Genomic DNA, 20,923 nt, shown 5'->3' with positions numbered 1-20,923 from the left:
AGTGAGGCTGAGAGGCAGGAGAAAGAGACAGACCCATATGGGTCTGGTCTCCCCTCTTTCCCCAGAGTTAAGCTTGACTTGGCAAGAGGGTCAAGTGGCATATGAAGGTGCGGGAGGATGTCCTCAGCCCCCGAAGTTCCATTCGAGTCCCAGAAAGACCAGTGGCCAATCTCAGGATTTTATATTTCAACTGAGCTGTCCCCTCAGATGAGGCTCCTTCTACCCTCCATGTCCTGCCCCTTTAAGAAGAGACCAGTCCTTGCTTTATGTCATTCATAGGATTTATTGTCACTTGCCAGTGGCTAGCAGGGGAAGGGGACACGCCGCCGAGCCTCACCACGGGGACAGGTGGCGCTGGGCCACCCAGCACTATTTACACACGTTTCGCACGGGGCACGTCCTCACTGGCAGCAGCTGCACTTCTCCTCAGCTTCGGCGCCCTCTCCGCCTTTACACACACAATCCTTGGTGCATTTCTCACACTCTGCGGGGCAGCAGGAGCAGCAGCCTGCAGATAAAATGGGGGCACCCAGTCTGATGGCCTCGCCTCCCCCATCTGTCCCCATCAAGTGGGAGGGGGAAAAGGAGGGATGCCAGAGGTCACTGCCCCCTTCCTAGTCTCACACCTGGGTTGACTCAGCATCTCTGTTGTGTCAGCTATGCTCTGGGCTACCCTGGGAGAGGGGTACCTAGTAACTAGCCCACAGCCCCTTCTGTGAGCACAGGACTCCCCGGGATGGGGGTATTAGGCCCACGCTGGGGAACTGTAAGCCTGGAGGAGAAAACATCCAGGGTAAATGGCCTTGAAGGATAAAGCTGCAGGAGCAGAGATGGTACAGGTGTAGGGAGTCCAGGAGATTCATGGCCAGGGGGTGGGGTGGGGGTGCTCCACACCTAGTCTAACACGCAAAGAAGAAGGGCGCCTTCCCCCCACCTCCTTCTCCCCCTGCGTGTTCAACTGCTTTGGGGAGATTCAGGGGGGTAAAATCGAGGGGATCCACAAAGGCCTGAGAGAGCCCAAGGGACCCGAACTCCAGAGCTAACCCCCAGCCTCACTAATGGCTCCCCAGGCACTGGAGGTTTTGAGGGGAGGAATTGGACCAGGATAGCAGTTCTCAATCCCAACTGCCCATTAGAATCTTCCGGGAATTTACAAAAACATCTTGCCACCGTAGGGCCTAAGGTAACAATCATTGAGGGAGGGGCCCCTGCAACTGAGTCTTAAGGCCTCCCGCGTGGTTTTGTTACTTCAAAGCAATGTAACAGGGGGCCTAGGGTTCGCTCTGTATTGCGTGGACAGGCCTTGTGCTCTGGGGAGCACAGCAGGGAGGGGAAGGGCAGAGGGGTCCCCACACTCACTCTTCTTGCAGGAGGTGCATTTGCATCCCTCACACTTGCAGGAGTCAGCGCAGGTGCAGGAGCCGCCTAGAGAGGGAGGTACCACAGGAAGGGTTAAAGTGGTGAAACTTGGGGTGGGGCCAGGCCCCTTGGGGGAAATGACTCCCTTTCCCCAAATGTCCTTGAGCAAAGGCGTAGGGCACGGGGTTCTTTGCAAGTAAAGGGGCGCGCTGTGCCGCAGGATGGGGGCGGGGGCTCACCAGTAGGGCAGGGGCAGGTCTCAGGATCCATGTCGAGAGGAGCTGCCGCCGGAGGAGGTGGAGTTGGCTTCTCGGGCAATTGGACGCACTAGCGGCAGCAGGTGGCTAGGCTTTTATAGCCCCAGGCGGGGGCGCGTAGGCACAGCGCCCCAGGCGCGCGCGCCTCTTCTTCGCCTGGGAGCACCAGCTTGGGCGGAAGCGCGCACTGCGGCAGCCGTTCCCCCCTCCCCCGCCGTGTGCACGTTCGGGCGCTGCCCCCCACCCCCACCCCCGCTGCCTCGCGCACAGCCGGGTGCGCGCAGCCACCCACTTCCCACCGTGTGCAGGGGGGGACACTGCCCCGCCCGCCTGCCTGCCAGTGTGTACCGCCGCAAATGCCTACCCGCAGACAGTGCACACTTCCCGCCTCTGAAAGCGGAGGGAGAGAAAAAGGCTTTGTTATTCCCCAGCCCTTCCCTGCCTCTTATCCCTTCCACCCCCCCTTATCCCTTATTCTAGGATTCCTCATCCAAGTGGGCTGCTGAGCCACCATGCTGCTTTAGGACTCCGTTCCCTGTGTGTCTCATGGGGAGAGAACACCGCCGGAAGGGCCCTCGCAAACTGGCTTCGGGAGAGGCCTGCTCTGGGAGGCCTAGAGGGCAGGTCTGGGGTGACTAGTGGGAGTTTGGGGACGGAGGAAGGGTAGCGGTGCCAGGTGGCTGCATCTCAGATTCAAAGGGAAGCGGATCTCCTTTCATCTGTTCCTTCTGCTGGGTTTCTGAGTCCCTTGTACTTGTGGTAGGCTGAAAAATGGCCCCTCAAGAGCTATCCATGTCAAATCCTGGGATCTGCGACTATTACCTTATTTGGAAAAGGGGACTTGGCAGATGTAATTAAATTAAGGATCTTAAGGTGAGATCATCCTGGATTATCCAGATAGGCCCTAAATCCAGCGAGCATCCTTAGAAGATCCACAGAGAATAGAAGAGGAGGAGACGACGTGACCACAGAGGCAGAGATTGAAGTGATGTGGCCGGCAGCCGCAGAAGCTGGACACAGAACAGTTCATGTCCTTTGCTAATAAGTCTGTGTCCTCACTCAGCAAATCAAGACACTTAGTCCCTAGGAAACAGAGGAACAAAGGACAGCATTAGACAACTGGTCAAGGGTTAAAGAAGCAGGAGAAAGGATTGCTAATGGCATTTCAGACAGGGCAGTCACATGGCCACCCCCATGGGGAAGCTTCACTTTTCCTGCTTGTAGTGCAAGTACCTTTCACATGGTTGTATTGGGCTTCACAGGGGCAAGGCTTATCTAGAGACAGTGAAAAAAAATAATGATCCCAGGACTCCTGCAATAAAATATTTGAAAGGTGAAGGTGGGAGAGGTTAGCATCCGGCATTTGGTTGGAACACCTATTGCCTTGCCAAGAATGGAAGTTCCTCCACAAGCCCTCCCAAAGGGATCTTATCACCTCTCACACCCAATTTCCACTTTTTTAAAAGAGATACTGAGATAGGCTGGGACCTGGGACTCTCTACCAGAGTGCTTGCACTTGAACCTGGACAAACGTCTCTTCATTTACAAAGAAACTGTAAGAGGGACTTCCTGGCTGTCCAGTGGTTAAGACCCTGCACTTCCAGTGCAGGAGGCACAGGATCGATCCCTGGTCGGGGAACTAAGATCCCACATGCCGCACTGCGTGGCCAAAAAAAAAAAAAAAGAAACTGAGAGACGAAAAATAACCTCGCATGCGCAGTCGGGGCAATTGTGAACAGCAGGATACTTTAAAAGGGCCACAAACCAACCGCCATTTCTGAAGTGCCGAGAGTAAAGTCAGGGTACTGCGCATGATCTCTGCACACAGCACCACCCTGGGAGTGGGCAGACCGCCTAAGCCACCCCTCTGGCCCAACCCACCAAACGGCCCCTACCCTCACCCCATTTAAGGAACCAGCCCACCCTCCTTGGAGAGCGAGCGAGGGCACCTGTTTCTCGTTTTCACTCCCTTGTGCTACAGCACTAGCCCCAGTAAAAGCTTGCCTGAATTTCTCATCTGGCCTCTTGTCAATTTCTCTTGATTAAAGAGTCAATACCTGTGTAGGATTTGCAGCCCTCCCTCTTTGGAGGTGGTCCCAAGGCTGCTCCCCAAGGAAGGCGGGTCTGGTGAGTCCCCAGGCTTTGGTTCTGCTGAGTGGGGGAGACTGAAACTCGCTAGGAGAGAGTGGACCTTGCTCCGAATCTCCCACATGCAAAGCTGAGCCTCTTCCAAATCTGAGCTGGACAAAGCAGTTTAAAATGTTGGTTGGAAACTCCCCACCCCCAAAATATTAGCTTCCAAGTGGCCTCCAATAAGGGATTGAGCTAGCTTTCTCCAGGCTTTTGCAAGCTTGCTACGTGTTGCCCCACAAGTCTTAAGCTTCAGTAAAGTTGAAGGAAGGGAAAAAGGGAAGAAAGAAGAGTCCAAAGAGGAGACGATATAATCTTATATCCCAAGGTATTTAACGTGAAGCCCGGGTTGGTTCTCAACAGTGGCTTCATGCAATTTCAGATCACAGAGCTCACCATCTCTAGCACTACTGTTTATTTCTTGCTTGTGTGTTTTTGTTTTGCCTGAGGGCACTCCAGCCTCAGACTTGCCTGGCCTAGGCCCTAGCCTTGACCCCACTCAAGGCCTCACAATCTCAGGCTTTCAGTACCAGGTGAGATGTGTATCCCAACACACTCAGCTAAAGCTGCCTCCCGGCCATTTCCCTTCGGGGCTCTCAGATTTCCTTGGGATTTAGACTTGAGCTGGGAGAACAATCTCTGCCCCCACCCACCGTGATGGGTAATTTTTTGCGTCAACCTGACCAGGCTCAGGGATGCCCAGATAGCTGATTAAACATTACTTCTGAGCACGCCTGTGAGGATATTTCCAAAAGAGATAAGCGTTTGAATCAGAAGACTGAGTAAAGAAGATCACCCTTACCATTGTGTGTGGACGTCATCCAATCTACTGAGGGTGCGAGTAGAACAGAAAGGCAGAGGAAGGGTCAATTCGCGCTCTGCCTGAGCTGAGATATCCATCTTCTCCTGCCCTCCGACTCCTGGCTTTCCGGCCTTTGGACTTGGACTGGGATTTACACCATCGGCTCCTCTGTTCCCAGGCTTCCAGACTCAGGTTGAATTACACCACCGGTTTTCCTGGGCCTCCAGCTTGCATGTGACTAATTGTGGGACTTCTCAGCCTCCATAACGATGTAAGTCGATTCCTAACATCTCTCTCTCTCTTTGTGTATATGTATATCTCTCACTGTTCTGTTTCTCTACATCACCCCACACCTAAGGGTGGCCAGGATATTGAGATCTGAAAACCGCAACATCCTTCGGAGACACCCTCCCCCCAATTCTTCACATGGCCAGGCCCCTCATCCTTCAGTTCTCAGCTTCTGTGATCTCTGAAAAGCATTTCATGTAGATGTGTCACTCCAGAGGGTTCCCCATCACCCCCACCTTTATTTCCCTCTGACCCCTTGTTAATTCTCACAATGTAAACTGATTTTATGCTCCCTCCGCCAGTGATGATGCTTCTTCCCCAGATATCCACATGGCTCATTCCCTTCTTTCTTTATTCTACACTGTTGCTCAAATCTTGCTGTCTCCATGAAGCCCACCATGATCACCCTGTTTAAAATTGCAACACATACCTCAAACCCACAGGACTCCTGATCCCCCATACTTTGCTCTATCTTTTCTTTTTTCATAGCATTTAACACCTTCTAATGAAGTAAATTACTTATTTGTAAAGCTTATGTGCTGTCGCCCCCTGCTAGAATTTAAGCACCGTGATCCGATAAGGAATCATTTCTTTTGTTCACTGACATATGAAGTGCCTGGAACAGTGTCCTGTACATGGGAGACATTCAGGAGATATTTAGTGAATGAATGAATGAATGAATGGCTCTGAAGTCAAGTTGTTGCCTTTGTTACCTACCAGGGTCCTGGCCTCCTTAATCAATAGAAATTGATAAGAGGCCAGACAAGAAATTCAGGCAAGGCTTTTATTTTTATTTTTTAATATTTATTTATTTGGTTGCACCAGGTCTTAGTTGTGGCTCAAGGGCTCTCCTTAGTTGTGGTATGAGAACTCATAGTTGCGGCATGCATGTGGGAATCTAGTTCCCTGATGTGGGATCTAGTTCCCTGACCAGGGATCGAACCTGTGCCCCCTGCATTGGGAGCACGGAGTCTCATCCACTGCGCCACCAGGCAAGTCCCCAGGAAAGACTTTATTGGGGCTCCTGCTGCAGCAGGAGGGGGGTTCCCTTGCTCGCTCCCTGAAGGGGGGTGAGCTGGTTCCTTATATAGGGTGAGGGTAGGGGTGGGTCCGGGGGTCGGCCCAAGGGGTGGCTTAGGTGGTCTGCCCACCCCTTTGCTGGTGCTGTGTGGGGTTTTGGTCTCTTTGTATCTTGTTCATAATTTGCCCCAACTGTGCATGCACGCAGTTATTTTTAGTCCCCTATAGTTTCTTTGTATTTTGTTGCTGGAGGAGAGGTTTGTTCAGTTGCAAGCACTGCAGCAAAGGGTCCCAGGTCCCAGCCTGTCTCACGTTCACAGTCTGACTCTGTCACTTACTAGTAATGTGACAAGTTACTAGCAAGTTGCTAACATTTCGTGTCTTGGGGTGCTCCAGGGTAAAATGGGAGGTTTGTCAAGGGCTTAGATCGATGGCACTTGGAAAGCTCTCAGAGCAGGGCCCTAACCATGTTGGCTCTTACCAACCATGCAACTAAGTCTGAGACTCAGGAGGTCAGGGGAGGACTCTGCAGGAGCCTGGGATCCCTACAGCTCCTACCTGACACCCAGCTTCAGTGTTGACCTCAGTTCTGTGCTTCTTGAATTGCAGCTGCCTGTGATTAACATGGGTTCCAGGTGTCGGCTTGGGCCAGCTAGGTCACAAACATCAATCCTCACCCTGGGCCCTGCAGCCAATCGCAGTGCTTCCTGGGAGAAGGGAGCTCACTGAGATGCTTATCTTTTTAATTAGATTGGGGCCAGGAGGCAGGATCAGGTATGTTGAGGGGTGGAGATCATTCAGGGTCACACCAACTAACGGATGGAAAATCCCCAGGTGATCTCAGAAAAAAGCAAGGAGTCCAGCAAGTCCCACCCCTGGCTGAAACTCGTTCAGTGCAGGATTAAGACTGTTGGCGTTGCTCTTACAAAGACTTTCCCAATTTATTATCCTGGGACTGAAAATTGGGCAATAGTTTAGAAGCCTGGGTAAACGGTAGTGTACCAAACGAGTTTACAAACTTGCTCATCTGCAAAGAAAGTCATTTCTTGGAGAGATCTGGACACTTATTAGTAGAATCATTGTTGAATGAGCAATGTTATTCACAGGAACAGCCGAAGCAGGGGAAGAGGCACTGGTCTAAGAGCCCCATGGTTCCTAGTTCCAGCTCTTCCCATAACTAGCTGTCTGAACTCACGAAAGTGTCTCTTCAGTTTTCACATAGGTTGACCAGATGACCACTAGTGGCTAATATGGATAACGTCCACCACTTGCTGGGTGATTACTATGCATATTGAGGCACCATATTGAGCACCATGTGGAGCTAAACACTCCACATATTATATCACTGACTCACTCCAATAACCCTGTGGTAGGCATTGTTAACCCATTTTGTAGATGAGGAAACTGAGGCTGGGGAGAGTAGGTGATTTGCCCTGGAGGCAGAGCCAGGACTTGAATCTAAGCACAATGCTCTTCAGCCTGCCCTGATATCTTTAATTCAATTTGCCATGAGTTCCACTTTTTCAGTGCCTATTATGTGCCAGGCTCGTGAATAGCCAACTATGGTTTTTTTTTTTCTTTTTCCAACTACGTTTTGATATCCCAAGCAAACTTTGTGGAATTGCAGAATCTTCAGGTCTGCAACAAAGAAAGTCATCCTGCCTCTTTACCCACAAGGCATGTCTGAGGCCCCTGAAAATGCCCCTTATAGGCCCTCCATGATGTGCAGTGCCCTGAGTCAACCCAGCCTGTCCAACGATACAAGTGGTTTTCCACACCTGAGAGCGGCAGGAGGCCATCAACGCCCTGACTTAGACCTCCCAGTGGAGAGGGACCCTCCACTCTAAGCCAACCCTAGCCTGGACCAGGTCCCACCCCTACAATGTCAGGGGCCCAGTTCTCATCTCCAGGGGACCACATCTCTGAGCCGGGGGCTGTCGTGAGCTGCAATAACTAGGTTCTGGGGACCCAATTGTAGCCTTTTGTGACATTAGCTTCCCAATTGCCACCAGATTATTGATGCACCTGGGGTCTTACCTTCGATTTGGCAAAGTGCCCTTCCCGTCCCTGTCTCATCCTTGCCCCACTCGCCTCAGGGTTTGAGCAGTGGTTGAGGCTTCTCCCAATAACCCATGCCATGGGTACCATCTGCCTTATTATTATTTTTTTTCCATCTGCCCTGTTTTAACAGATGAGGAGACCCAGTGACAGCAAGGGTCTTTTCCAAACTCACACAGCAAGGATGTAGTGAAGCCAGAACTTGAACCCCGTTTCTTGACTCCAACTCTAATTCCAGTGGTCCAGCTTCCCAAAGTGAGATGAATTTATAAAACAACCTGGACACATATAAACACAAGGTTATTCCCCTTTCAGTTCTCCCTCAGTCTTCCTAATTACCTCAAGGAGATGCAATTTAGTGCTAGGATGTCTTCAGTGCTCGTCCCACACTTGCCCTGTTCTTCTTTTGAACAGAGAGAGAGGGTAAGGAGTCAGGGAAGGGATGCGGAGGGAGCCTCAGCCTGCTACAGAGCCTGGCTAGAAATGGCATAACTTTGCTTCATTTCTTCTCTGTCTCCATGGTTACCCCTGTTTATGGCACACGATGCAATTTCTCGTCTATAATAGCGATACAAGGTTTCCTTTTCAGATGAATAAGTGTAATAATAGACCAGGCGATATGTGATGACTAAAATAGTGCAGGTGGTTCTCAAAGGACTGCAGTTGGGGAAATACTGCCCTACACCAGGCTGACCCCGAGTGCTCAAAGCCAACCGGGCTGCTGGTTCTGTCTCCTCTCCCCTCCTGCGTCCTCCCTACTGAGCAATGGCACCTTTGTGTGGGGTCGAAACGCCACAAGGAAAGTCTGCGCTTCTCTTTGGTTGTTGATGGGATGGGGGTGTTGGAGGAAGGAGGTGAGGAAGGGCTATCTCCACGCTTTCAGGTTTCATAAGGTGGCCAGGGTGACCCCAGCATATGTGCCAATATCTAGGTGCTCAGTGTGTACCCCCGGCTCTGCGGACTGTAACTCGGAGTGTTCCCTAGAGGCTGAACCTCCTCAGTAGAGTAAGGACAGAGGGGGCCTGCCATCCCCTCTCGGTGGGGGGCCTGGGCGAGTAGCTATTAAACCCTGAGAGAGTTAGAGGCTCAGGCTGAGCTGATCTTGAGGCTTGGTGGGTTGGGATTCAAGGGCCACCCTATCGTGGAAGTTCTTGTTCGGGGCTCTGGCTGCTCCTGTGTGGCTCAGAGGGAGGGCGCTACGATGGGGGAAGGGTCCCCTTTAGCCGGGGCTCCTGAACTGCAGGGGCCGCTCTTGGGTGTCTGCTGGGCTCCCGCAGCAGAAGCACAAGGGGGTTTCTACACTGCCCACATAACCCAGAGCACCCTGACACCACTTCCCGAATCTTCGAACTGCAGTGAGTGAAGACTGCAGTTGTTAGGAGCGACTGGCTTTGGTGTCAGACAGACCTGAGTGTGAATCTCCCTAGTTCCCCTCAGCTATTCAATGGGGATAATAACACTCCTTACCTCTTGGGTTATGGTGAGCATTCAATGAGATTTTAAAAACATTTTATTAAAGTATAGTTGATTTGCAATATTGTTTAAATTTCTGCTGTACAGCAAAGTGACTCAGTTATACATATATATATTCTTTTTCATATTCTTTTCCATTATGGTTTGTCACAGGATACTGAATACTGTTCCCTGTGCTCTACAGTAAGACCTTATGGTTTGTCCATCCTGTATGTAATAGTTTGCCTCTGCTAATCTCAAACTCCCAATCCTTCTCTCCCTTACCCTCCTTCTCCCTTGGCAACCACAAGTCCGTTCTCTATATTTGTGAGTCTGTTTTGTTTCGTAGATGTTCATTTGTGTTGCATTTTAGATACCACATATAAGTGATATGGTATTTGTATTTCTCTTTCTGACTTTGCTTAGTATGATAATCTCTAGGTCCATACATGTTGCTGCAAATGGCATTATTTCATTCTTTTTAATGGCTGAGGAATATCCCTTTGTATGTTTATATATATATATATATATATATATATATATATATATATACATACCACATCTGTTTTATTAGTTTATCTGTTGATGGACATTTAGGTTGTTTCCATGTCTTGGCTATTGTGAATAGTGCTGCTGTGAACATAGGTGTGCATGTGTCTTTTTGAAGTATGGTGTTGTCTGGGTATATGCCCAGGAGTGGGTTTGCTGGATTATATGGCAACTTTGTTTCTAGTTTTTTGAGGAACCTCCATACTGTTTTCCGTAGTAGCTGCACCAATTTACATTTCCACCAACGGTGTAAGAGGGTTTCCTGTTCTCCACACCCTCTCCAGCACATTAAGTGAGGTTCGTCCAGCTGATGGCCTAACACGTAATATATGCTCAATAAACAGTGCTCAGTGAACACTGTTCAGAAATCTTCTAGGATCTGGAACTTGCAAATGATGGATGCTGGTTCCCCTTAGCCTACTTTTCCAATCTCTTCATTGTCTGGCCCCCACCTCCCCTAGCAACCAAATGTAATCCATGCTAACCCAGAAATATGCCCCAAGCTCTCCTGCCTCCATGCTTCTGCTTCTGCTGTTGCCTCTTTTTGGAATTTCCTGCCCACAATTTCTACCTGTTTAAAATCCTTCGAGGCCACCTCCTTCAGGAAGTCTTCAGTCTTGCCTACAGCCAGATGTAATTGCCGTGTTTGGAACTTCTATGGGGGTTTGTCTAGATACTTTCTACCCTGCAGGAGAGGAGACAAGTTAGTCTGACAGTCTCCCTAGCGGACTCTGAGGTCCCGGAAGGCCGAGGCTGAAAGAGGCGATTCCTTCCTCTCTTCTTGAGTCTGTGCTTTAGCAAAGCTCCCTGCACACCTGAAATGTGCTTTGATTGTTTTGGATTTTTTTAAAATTTTATTTAATTATGTTTGGCTGCTTGGGGTCTTCATTGCTGCGTGCAGCCTTTCTCTAGTTGTGGCGAGCGGGGACTCCGTTGTGGTGTGCAGTTTTCTCACTGCGATGGCTTCTCTTGTTGTGGAGCATGGGCTCTAGGCCCGCGGGCTTCAGTAGTTGTGGCACGTGGGCTCTAGAGCTCAGGCTCAGTTGTGGCGAACAGGCTTAGTTGCTCCACGGCATGTGGGATCTTCCCAGATGAGGGCTCGAACCCTTGTCCCCTGCATTGGCAGGCCGATTCTTAACCTCTGTGCCACCAGGGAAGCCCTGTCCTTTGATTGTTGAGTGAATGAATCAATGTGAGAACCAAGAGAGCTCGACTTTGGGCTCCGTTTTTGTGGGACACTGTTGAAGGCTGGGTCAGGAAAAGACTCAGGTGGAATTAAATATGTATTAATGAAGTTATCCTATGGTCCCCAGCATCCTGCTTTGCCTAGTGAATGTGGTGGTGAATTCTTTCACTTCATACCACAAATATTTATTGAGCTCTGGCTTAATGCAGACATTATTCTAGGAACAGCAGACACAAAGCTGAGTAGGACAGTGTCCGTCTTCTCCAAGAACCCACCGTGTGGGTAAGGAGCTGTTTAATAAAAAGTCAACATAAGATGAGCGCTGTGTAGCGTAGTAGCTTTTTACACAAACCAGTCTCCCCTCTCTTCCTTCCTTATTGGACCCCCTCCCACCCCGGTCTGGGGACAAGTGGCATCGCCTAATCCAAGGAATGACCCTGGGGACATTCTATTTCACATCTCATCTTACTTCAGTGTTTCTAACCTGTGGACGATTTTGCCTCCCAGGGGACATTTGGCAATGTCCAGAAACATTTTTGGTGGTCACAACCTATCCGGGTGGGGAGAAGCAGCTATTCCACTGGCATCTAATGGGTAGAGGCCAGGCATGCTGCTAAAGATCCCACAATGCATAGGAGAACCTCCCACAACCAAGGAGTGCCCGGCTCCAAATGTCAATAGTGCCGAGGTTGAGAATCCCTGCTTTACGTTTACCCTATAAAACTGTGAGATGAGTGTTAGCAGCTCAGACATGTAGGGAAGGGAGCCAGGGGAATCAGAAAGCCTGCTTTCCAACCCCTGCCTTATCACAAACTTGTATGGGACCTCTGGTTCATCCTCCATCAAATGTGGATGGTCAGGGCTAGCCCTGACTCCTTGATGGAGATATTTGGGGGCTGACATATGCGCAAGCAATTGAGAGCACCTGCCAGGGAAGGTGGATGATGAGGCTGGGCTTGGAGGGGGTGGGAGGCCCCCATCTAGCTAATGTCTATTGCAGACACTTGGCCCAAATTTTCTAAGAGAGTTTCAATTTCAAATACTCTGCCCTTCCCCTGTCTTCAAAAATAAATTGTACAAATCAAGCCATCTGTGCCTCAGATTAAAAGACACCTGGATCTAGCTCCCTTTCCCTTCTTTTCCCTTTTTTGTTTATTGTAGAAAATTTTCAAAAATTAAAAAAATACATACGTAATCCTTTCAAATATAAAAATAGAAGCCTAAAGTAAACACTGCTTTACAAATGACTTTTCCCTTGCTTCTCTGTAGATTATGAACATCTGTCCATGAAAGTAGTTTGACTTCTACAATTTTATTTTAGTAGATTCATTCCACAATCTATTTAACCGATCCCGAACTTTGAAACATTTTTGTTGTTTCCAAATCTTCACTATTATACTCCGTGCTGTGATAAACATCTTGGTATCTTTTGTGTGTGTCCATTCATAATTTTTTCATTAGGACACAACATGCCTTGAAGTAGAATTTCTGGCTCAAAGTACACACATTTTTTTCCTTTTCAAACAGTATTTATTTACTTTTAAAAATGCTACTTCAGTAAAATTTGTAAAATTCAGAAAAATAGAAAGAAGGAAAAGTAAAGAATTATCTTTATCTACCATCTGACCACAACCACTGTTGACATTTTAGTATATTTCATTTCCATATTTTGTATGGCTTCCTTTTTCTTTTCTATTCTTCCTTTTTTTTTTTTTCTTTTTTTTATGCGGTACTCAGGCCTCTCACTGTCGTGGCCTCTCCCGTTGCGGAGCACAGGCTCCGGAAGCGCAGGCTCAGCGGCCATGGCTCTCGGGCCCAGCCGCTCCGTGGCATGTGGGATCCTCCCGGACCGGGGAACGAACCCATGTCCCCTGCATCCGCAGGCGGACTCTGAACCACTGTGCCACCAGGGAAGCCCTGGCTTCTTTTTTCAAAAAAAATTCCTGCATAATGAATTTGTAGCCTAATATTTATTTAAGATTGTTACCATAATCATTTCCTGTGTTTTTGCATTTTTCATGGTTGTATCATCTCCTGTTGTGTGCACAGACCATGGCTTAGTTGAGCAGGTTCATGGACTTAAAGTTATTTCCAGTTGTTCACAATTGTAAATAGTGAAAATGAACCTTTTTGTGAGTGAGTGAGGCTTTTTTTTTTTTTTTCCCCTCTGAATTTGTGGTGAACGCCTTAGAATAGATTTCCAGAAGTGAAACTACTGGGACAAATGGGAACGATTTTAGTGTTTGACGTACATTGCCAAATTATTTAAAAAGCCTTATGCCCTGTGAATCTGGGTGGTTTGCACCTTGTTAAGGCCTTTTCCACCTAAGGCCTAATTGGCCCTTGGAGAACTTGTCCCGATTTATCCTCCGGCGGCGGTGTCTAAGAGTTCTAGTCCCTTCCTGGGATCTTTTGGGCTCCAAACCCAGCCAGACTGAGGTGGGAACAGATATTCAAACACTCCTCCCCGCTCCCAACCCCAGGTACAATTCCTTGGGTCTCAGGGATTACCCAGGCCGCCCTTGCCTCTGGGTCTGGAGCGCCCCCTGCAGTCCACGTGAGGAACTTCCCTCCCCGTCCTGGGACCTGGGCTCCATTCCTTTCCCACCAAACCCTCTTCTGGTCTCCATCCAAGTTGGAGTGTGGCCTGAGCAGGTGCAGCGTCTTGTCACAGCCTCTCTGAGGTCTCCATTGTCCCTTAGGCAACACAGGAGCACGATCCATGATGTGTCAGCCTGCTGACACAGTGCTTTCCTACTCCACATGGCTCTGCCATGAGAAAGCTCTTCTTTTTCTTGACCTAAAATCGCTTTCCTTGGTGGTTTCCTTGCACTGCTCAAGTGTTATCCATTCAGGGCCACGTGTAACCAGTCTGCTCCCTTTTCACTTCGGCCTTTTCCCCAGCTCATTTTCCCTTATGGTCTTCAAGCTTCCCTCTCAGCTGGTCCTGCCTGAGTAAGGGGAAATGTCGTTAACTTCTCTGAGTCTAGTTTCTTCACCTGTAGAATGAAGATAATAATCCGTATCCTGCAGGGTGGTTGCAGACATTCAAATAATACCAATAAAAAGCCGAGCCCAGATGTTTGGTTCGGGATAGAAGGCTGAGCATGTGCGTTTACCTGTCCTTCCTCCTGAAAATCCATGGAAAGAAACTAAAGAAAGACAGACAGAGAGAAAAACGCCAAACAGCAGAGAATTGGTGTGGGGGAGGATGCCTTGGATCAATGAATCAGATTTTAACATTTTTCTGGAATACCGGAAGGGGTCGAATCACATTTATGGGTAAATGGGATCAGAGGAAGCCACAGCTGAGATCAAGAAGTAGCGAAGTCAAAAAAAAAAAAAAAAAAAAAGTAGCGAAGTCTACGGGGTAGGGGTGGGTATTTTGTTCTGTTTTAGCTGGGGAGTCAAAGTGGGAGAGAAGAAGAGGAAGGAGGTGCAGGAACCAGGGTGGTGACTGACGGGAGAAGAGGCTGTAGCACTACCACATGGCTTCCTTCACTTCTACTTGTTTGGATCCACCATTTCCCCCCAGGCTGAGACCGTGCGATATTCTCCAAAGAAATGAAGTAACCAGTCTAACAGGGGCCAAGCTCCCATGTGAGGGACAGAAGAGGGCCCTTCTTGTTTTGACGCTGAGGCACAGGCAAGAACTTGCTGTCAGCTGCCTACCTGGGCACGCTAGAAGCAAGTCTGCCAGCCAACAAGTCTAACTAGCATGCACAGAGCCTGCTTTCAGCTCAAAGAAGCAGAAATAGCTCAAGAAACTATCAGAAAACTTAATAATAAAAGTAAAAAACCTTTAACTCATCAGGGAGATTCAGGCAATGACTCCATTCAGGAAAAAACCTGCTGCAATGGCAGGTGGATTCCTAACCACTGCACCACCAGGGAAGTCCCCAGGCAAGGCTTTATTGGGGCTCCTGCTGCAGCAGGAGGGGGGTTCCCTTGCTCGCTCCCTGAAGGGCAGTGAGCTGGTTCCTTATATAGAGTGAGGGTAGGGGTGGGTCCGGGGGTCGGCCCAAGGGGTGGCTTAGGTGGTCTGCCCACCCCTTTGCTGGTGCTATGTGGGTTTTTGGTCTCTTTGTATCTTGTTCATAATTTGCCCCAACTGTGCATGCACGCAGTTATTTTTAGTCCCCTATAGTTTCTTTGTATTTTGTTGCTGGAGGAGAGGTTTGTTCAGTTGCAAGCACTGCAGCAAAGGATCCCAGGTCCCAGCCTGTCTCACGTTCACAGTCTGACTCTGTCACTTACTAGTAATGTGACAAGTTACTAGCATGTTGCTAACATTTCGTGTCTTGGGGTGCTCCAGGGTAAAATGGGAGGTTTGTCAAGGGCTTAAATCAATGGCACTTGGAAAGCTCTCAGAGCAGGGCCCTAACCATGTTGGCTCTTACCAACCATGCAACTAAGTCTGAGACTCAGGAGGTCAGGGGAGGACTCTGCAGGAGCCTGGGATCCCTACAGCTCCTACCTGACACCCAGCTTCAGTGTTGACCTCAGTTCTGTGCTTCTTGAATTGCAGCTGCCTGTGATTAACATGGGTTCCAGGTGTCGGCTTGGACCAGCTAGGTCACAAACATCAATCCTCACCCTGGGCCCTGCAGCCAATCGCAGTGCTTCCTGGGAGAAGGGAGCTCACTGAGATGCTTATCTTTTTAATTAGATTGGGGCCAGGAGGCAGGATCAGGTATGTTGAGGGGTGGAGATCATTCAGGGTCACACCAACTAACGGATGGAAAATCCCCAGGTGATCTCAGAAGAAAAAAGGAGTCCAGCAAGTCCCACCCCTGGCTGAAACTCTTTCAGTGCAGGATTAAGACTGTTGGCGTTGCTCTTACAAAGACTTTCCCAGTTTATTATCCTGGGACTGAAACTTGGGCAATAGTTTAGAAGCCTGGGTAAACGGTAGTGTACCAAACGAGTTTACAAACTTGCTCATCTGCAAATAAAGTCATTTCTTGGAGAGATCTGGACACTTATTAGTAGAATCATTGTTGAATGAGCAATGTTATTCACAAAGCTGCTGAAACAGGGGAAGAGGCACTGGTCTAAGAGCCCCATGTTTCTTAGTTCCAGCTCTTCCAATAACTAGCTTTCTGAACTCACGAAAGTGTCTCTTCAGTTTTCACATAGGTTGACCAGATGACCACTAGTGGCTAATATGGATAACGTCCACCACTTGCTGGGTGATTACTATGCATATTGAGGCACCATATTGAGCACCATGTGGAGCTAAACACTCCACATATTATATCACTGACTCACTCCAATAACCCTGTGGTAGGCATTGTTAACCCATTTTGTAGATGAGGAAACTGAGGCTGGGGAGAGTAGGTGATTTGCCCTGGAGGCAGAGCCAGGACTTGAATCTAAGCACAATGCTCTTCAGCCTGCCCTGATATCTTTAATTCAATTTGCCATGAGTTCCACTTTTTCAGTGCCTATTATGTGCCAGGCTCGTGAATAGCCAACTACGGTTTTTTTTTTCTTTTTTTTTCTGCCAAGTATGTTTTGATATCCCAAGCAAACTTTGTGGAATTGCAGAATCTTCAGGTCTGCAACAAAGAAAGTCATCCTGCCTCTTTACCCACAAGGCATGTCTGAGGCCCCTGAAAATGCCCCTTATAGGCCCTCCATGATGTGCAGTGCCCTGAGTCAGCCCAGCCTGTCCAACGATACAAGTGGTTTTCCACACCTGAGAGCGGCAGGAGGCCATCAACGCCCTGACTTAGACCTCCCAGTGGAGAGGGACCCTCCACTCTAAGCCAACCCTAGCCTGGACCAGGTCCCACCCCTACAATGTCAGGGGCCCAGTTCTCATCTCCAGGGGACCACATCTCTGAGCCTGGGGCAGTCGTGAGCTGCAATAACTAGGTTCTGGGGACCCAATTCTAGCCTTTTGTGACATTAGCTTCCCAATTGCCACCAGATTATTGATGCACTTGGGGTCTTACCTTCGATTTGGGAAAGTGCCCTTCCCCTCCCTGTCTTATCCTTGCCCCACTCGCCTCAGGGTTTGAGCAGTGGTTGACACTCCTCCCAATAACCCATGCCATGGGTACCATCTGCCTTATTATTATTTTTTTTCCATCTGCCCTGTTTTAACAGATGAGGAGACCCAGTGACAGCAAGGGTCTTTTCCAAACTCACACAGCAAGGATGTAGTGAAGCCAGAACTTGAACCCCATTTCTTGACTCCAAGTCTAATTCCAGTGGTGCAGCTTCCCAAAGTGAGATGAATTTATAAAACAACCTGGACACATATAAACACAAGGTTATTCCCCTTTCAGTTCTCCATCAGTCTTCCTAATTACCTCAAGGAGATGCAATTTAGTGCTAGGATGTCTTCAGTGCTCATCCCACACTTGCCATGTTCCTCTTTTGAAGAGAGAGAGAGAGTAAGGAGTCAGGGAAGGGATGCGGAGGGAGCCTCAGCCTGCTACAGAGCCTGGCTAGAAATGGCATAACTTTGCTTCATTTCTTCTCTGTCTCCATGGTTACCCCTGTTTATGGCACACGATGCAATTTCTCGTCTATAATAGCGATACAAGGTTTCCTTTTCAGATGAATTTAAGTGTAATAATAGACCAGGCGATATGTGATGACTAAAATAGTGCAGGTGGTTGGTTCTCAAAGGACTGCAATTGGGGAAATACTGCCCTACACCAGGCTGACCCCGAGTGCTCAAAGCCAACCGGGCTGCTGGTTCTGTCTCCTCTCCCCTCCTGCGTCCTCCCTAGCCGAGCAATGGCACCTTTGTGTGGGGTCGAAACGCCACAAGGAAAGTCTGCGCTTCTCTTTGGTTGTTGATGGGATGGGGGTGTTGGAGGAAGGAGGTGAGGAAGGGCTGTCTCCACGCTTTCAGGTTTCATAAGGTGGCCAGGGTGACCCCAGCATATGTGCCAATATCTTGGTGCTCAGTGTGTACGCCCGGCTCTGCGGACTGTAACTCGGAGTGTTCCCTAGAGGCTGAACCTCCTCAGTAGAGTAAGGACAGAGGGGGCCTGCCATCCCCTCTCGGTGGGGGGCCTGGGCGAGTAGCTATTAAACCCTGAGAGAGTTAGAGGCTCAGGCTGAGCTGATCTTGAGGCTTGGTGGGTTGGGATTCAAGGGCCACCCTATCGCGGAAGTTCTTGTTCGGGGCTCTGGCTGCTCCTGTGTGGCTCAGAGGGAGGGCGCTACGATGGGGGAAGGGTCCCCTTTAGCCGGGGCTCCTGAACTGCAGGGGCCGCTCTTGGGTGTCTGCTGGGCTCCCGCAGCAGAAGCACAAGGGGGTTTCTGCACTGCCCACATAACCCAGACCACCGTGACACCACTTCCCGAATCTTCGAACTGCAGTGAGTGAAGACTGCAGTTGTTAGGAGCGACTGGCTTTGGTGTCAGACAGACCTGAGTTTGCATCTCCCTAGTTCCCCTCAGCTATTCAATGGGGATAATAACAGTCCTTACCTCCTGGGTTATGGTGAGCATTCAATGAGATTTTTAAAAACATTTTATTAAAGTATAGTTGATTTGCAATATTGTTTAAATTTCTGCTGTACAGCAAAGTGACTCAGTTATACATATATATATTCTTTTTCATATTCTTTTCCATTATGGTTTGTCACGGGATACTGAATATTGTTCCCTGTGGTATACAGTAAGACCTTGTGGTTTGTCCATCCTGTATGTAATAGTTTGCTTCTGCTAATCTCAAACTCCCAATCCTTCTCTCCCTTACCCTCCTTCCCCCTTGGCAACCACAAATCTGTTCTCTATATTTGTGAGTCTGTTTTGTTTCGTAGATACGTTCATTTGTGTTGCATTTTAGATACCACATATAAGTGATAGGGTATTTGTATTTCTCTTTCTGACTTTGCTTAGGATGATAATCTCTAGGTCCATACATGTTGCTGCAAATGGCATTATTTAATTCTTTACTATGGCTGAGTAATATCCCTTTGTATATTTATATATATATATATATACACACATATATATATATATACACCACATCTGTTTTATCCATTTGTCTGTTGATGGACATTTAGGATGTTTCCATGTCTTGGCTACTGTAAACAGTGCTGCTATGAACATAGGTGTGCATGTGTCTTTTTGAAGTATGGTGTTGTCTGGGTATATGCCCAGGAGTGGGGTTGCTGGATCATATGGCAACTCTGTTTCTAGTTTTTTGAGGAACCTCCATACTGTTTCCCATAGTGGCTACACCAGTTTACATTTCCACCAATGGTGTAAGAGGGTTTCCTGTTCTCCACACCCTCTCCAGCACATTAAGTGAGGTTCGTCAAGCTGATTGCCTGACACGTAATATGTGCTCAATAAACAGTGCTCAGTGAACACTTCTCTGTTCAGAAATCTTCTAGGATCTGGAACTTGCAAATGATGGATGCCGGTTCCCCTTAGCCTACTTTTCCAATCTCTTCATTTTCTGGCCCCCACCTCTCCTAGCAACCAAATGTAATCCATGCTAACCCAGAAATATGCCCCAAGCTGTCCTGCCTCCATGCTTCTGCTTCTGCTGTTGCCTCTCTTTGGAATTTCCTGCCCACAATTTCTACCTGTTTAAAATCCTTCGAGGCCACCTCCTTCAGGAAGTCTTCAGTCTTGCCTACAGCCAGATGTAATTGCCCCCTTTGGAACTTCTATGGGGATTTGTCAGGATACTTTCTACCCTGTAGGAGAGGAGACAAGTTAGTCTGACAGTCTCCCTAGCGGACTCTGAGGTCCCGGAAGGCCGAGGCTGAAAGAGGCGATTCCTTCCTCTCTTCTTAATTCTGTGCTTTAGCAAAGCTCCCTGCACACCTGAAATGTCCTTTGATTGTCTTGGATTTTTTAAAAAATTTATTTTATTTATTTATTTTTGGCTGCTTTGGGTCTTCATTGCTGCACGCAGCCTTTCTCTTGTTGTGGCGAGTGGGGACTCCGTTGTGGTGTGTAGGCTTCTCATTGCGGTGGCTTCTCTTGTTGTGGAGCACGGGCTCTAGGCCTGTGGGCTTCAGTAGTTGTGGCACGTGGGCTCTAGAGCTCAGGCTCAGTTGTGGCGCACGGGCTTAGTTGCACAGGCAAAAACTTGCTGTCAGCTGCCTACCTGGGCACGCTAGAAGCAAGTCCGCCAGCCAACAAGTCTAACTCGCATGCACAGAGTCTGCTTTCAGCTCAAAGAAGCAGAAATAGCTCAAGAAACTATCAGAAAACTTAATAATAAAAGCAAAAAACCTTTAACTCACCAGGGAGATTCAGGAAATGTCTCCATTCAGCAAAAATAAAACCTGGGTATTATGATGAACATTCAGAGAAGGAGTTCTTATATATTAAAAATATGATTGACAACATTTTTAAAGATCAATAAAAGTATTGCAAAAAGACTGAGAAAAAATCTCAAAAACAGACTTACAGTGAGAAATAAAAGTCATGTTAGTGTTCATAGCCGCAACACTGAATGTTGGAAAACAATGGAGCAATACCTTCAAAAGGGCTAAGAGAAAACGATATTGAACTTAAAATGTAACATCCAGCCAAATTATCAGTCTGGCATGAGAGAAAAATTAAGGTGTTTTCCAACATTTAGGGATTCTGAAAGTTTCCCCTAATTCATCCTTTTGGTAAAAGATTGCTTGAGGATGTACTCCAGCAAATAAAAGTCCAAGATAGAGGATGACAGGGTATCCAAGAAGCAGTGAATCCAACCCAGGAGAGCAATGTAAAGGGAACCCAGAATGACAGACAGACGATCAGGAAAGAAGGTAATGGATATTAGATCATTTACGAAATAGCAGGAGAGAAATTTCCTGGCAATTAGAAATGCCAGGAAAAACA

The 20,923-nt window shown here is 48.3% G+C and overlaps 1 protein-coding gene and 1 long non-coding RNA gene across 2 annotated transcripts in view; one reads left to right on the top strand and one right to left on the bottom strand.

The window, feature by feature from the left end:
* Positions 1 to 20,923, top strand: part of LOC307178275 — a 97,669-nt gene that overhangs the window by 22,019 nt on the left and 54,727 nt on the right. The gene's annotated exons all lie outside the window — the stretch shown is intronic.
* Positions 67 to 1,916, bottom strand: MT3 (metallothionein 3). The gene is made up of 3 exons (XM_079906261.1): positions 1,599 to 1,916; positions 1,360 to 1,425; positions 67 to 508 (listed from the first exon to the last, which is right to left on the bottom strand). The coding sequence occupies exons 1-3, from the start codon at positions 1,627 to 1,629 to the stop codon at positions 402 to 404; spliced, it is 204 nt and encodes a 67-aa protein (XP_079762387.1). The 5' UTR covers positions 1,630 to 1,916; the 3' UTR covers positions 67 to 401.

Source organism: Stenella coeruleoalba (genome assembly GCF_951394435.1).
Source record: "Stenella coeruleoalba genome assembly, chromosome: 20".
NCBI lineage: Eukaryota > Metazoa > Chordata > Mammalia > Artiodactyla > Delphinidae > Stenella > Stenella coeruleoalba.
This window is presented reverse-complemented; position numbering and strand designations above follow the sequence as displayed.

Coding starts and splice junctions, on each gene's coding strand:
- MT3 (XM_079906261.1), bottom strand. CDS start 1,629: ATGGATCCTGAGACCTGCCCCTGCCCTACTG. Junction 1,426..1,598: donor GACCTGCCCCTGCCCTACTG/GTGAGCCCCCGC, acceptor CTCCCTCTCTAG/GCGGCTCCTGCACCTGCGCT. Junction 509..1,359: donor ATGCACCTCCTGCAAGAAGA/GTGAGTGTGGGG, acceptor TTTTATCTGCAG/GCTGCTGCTCCTGCTGCCCC.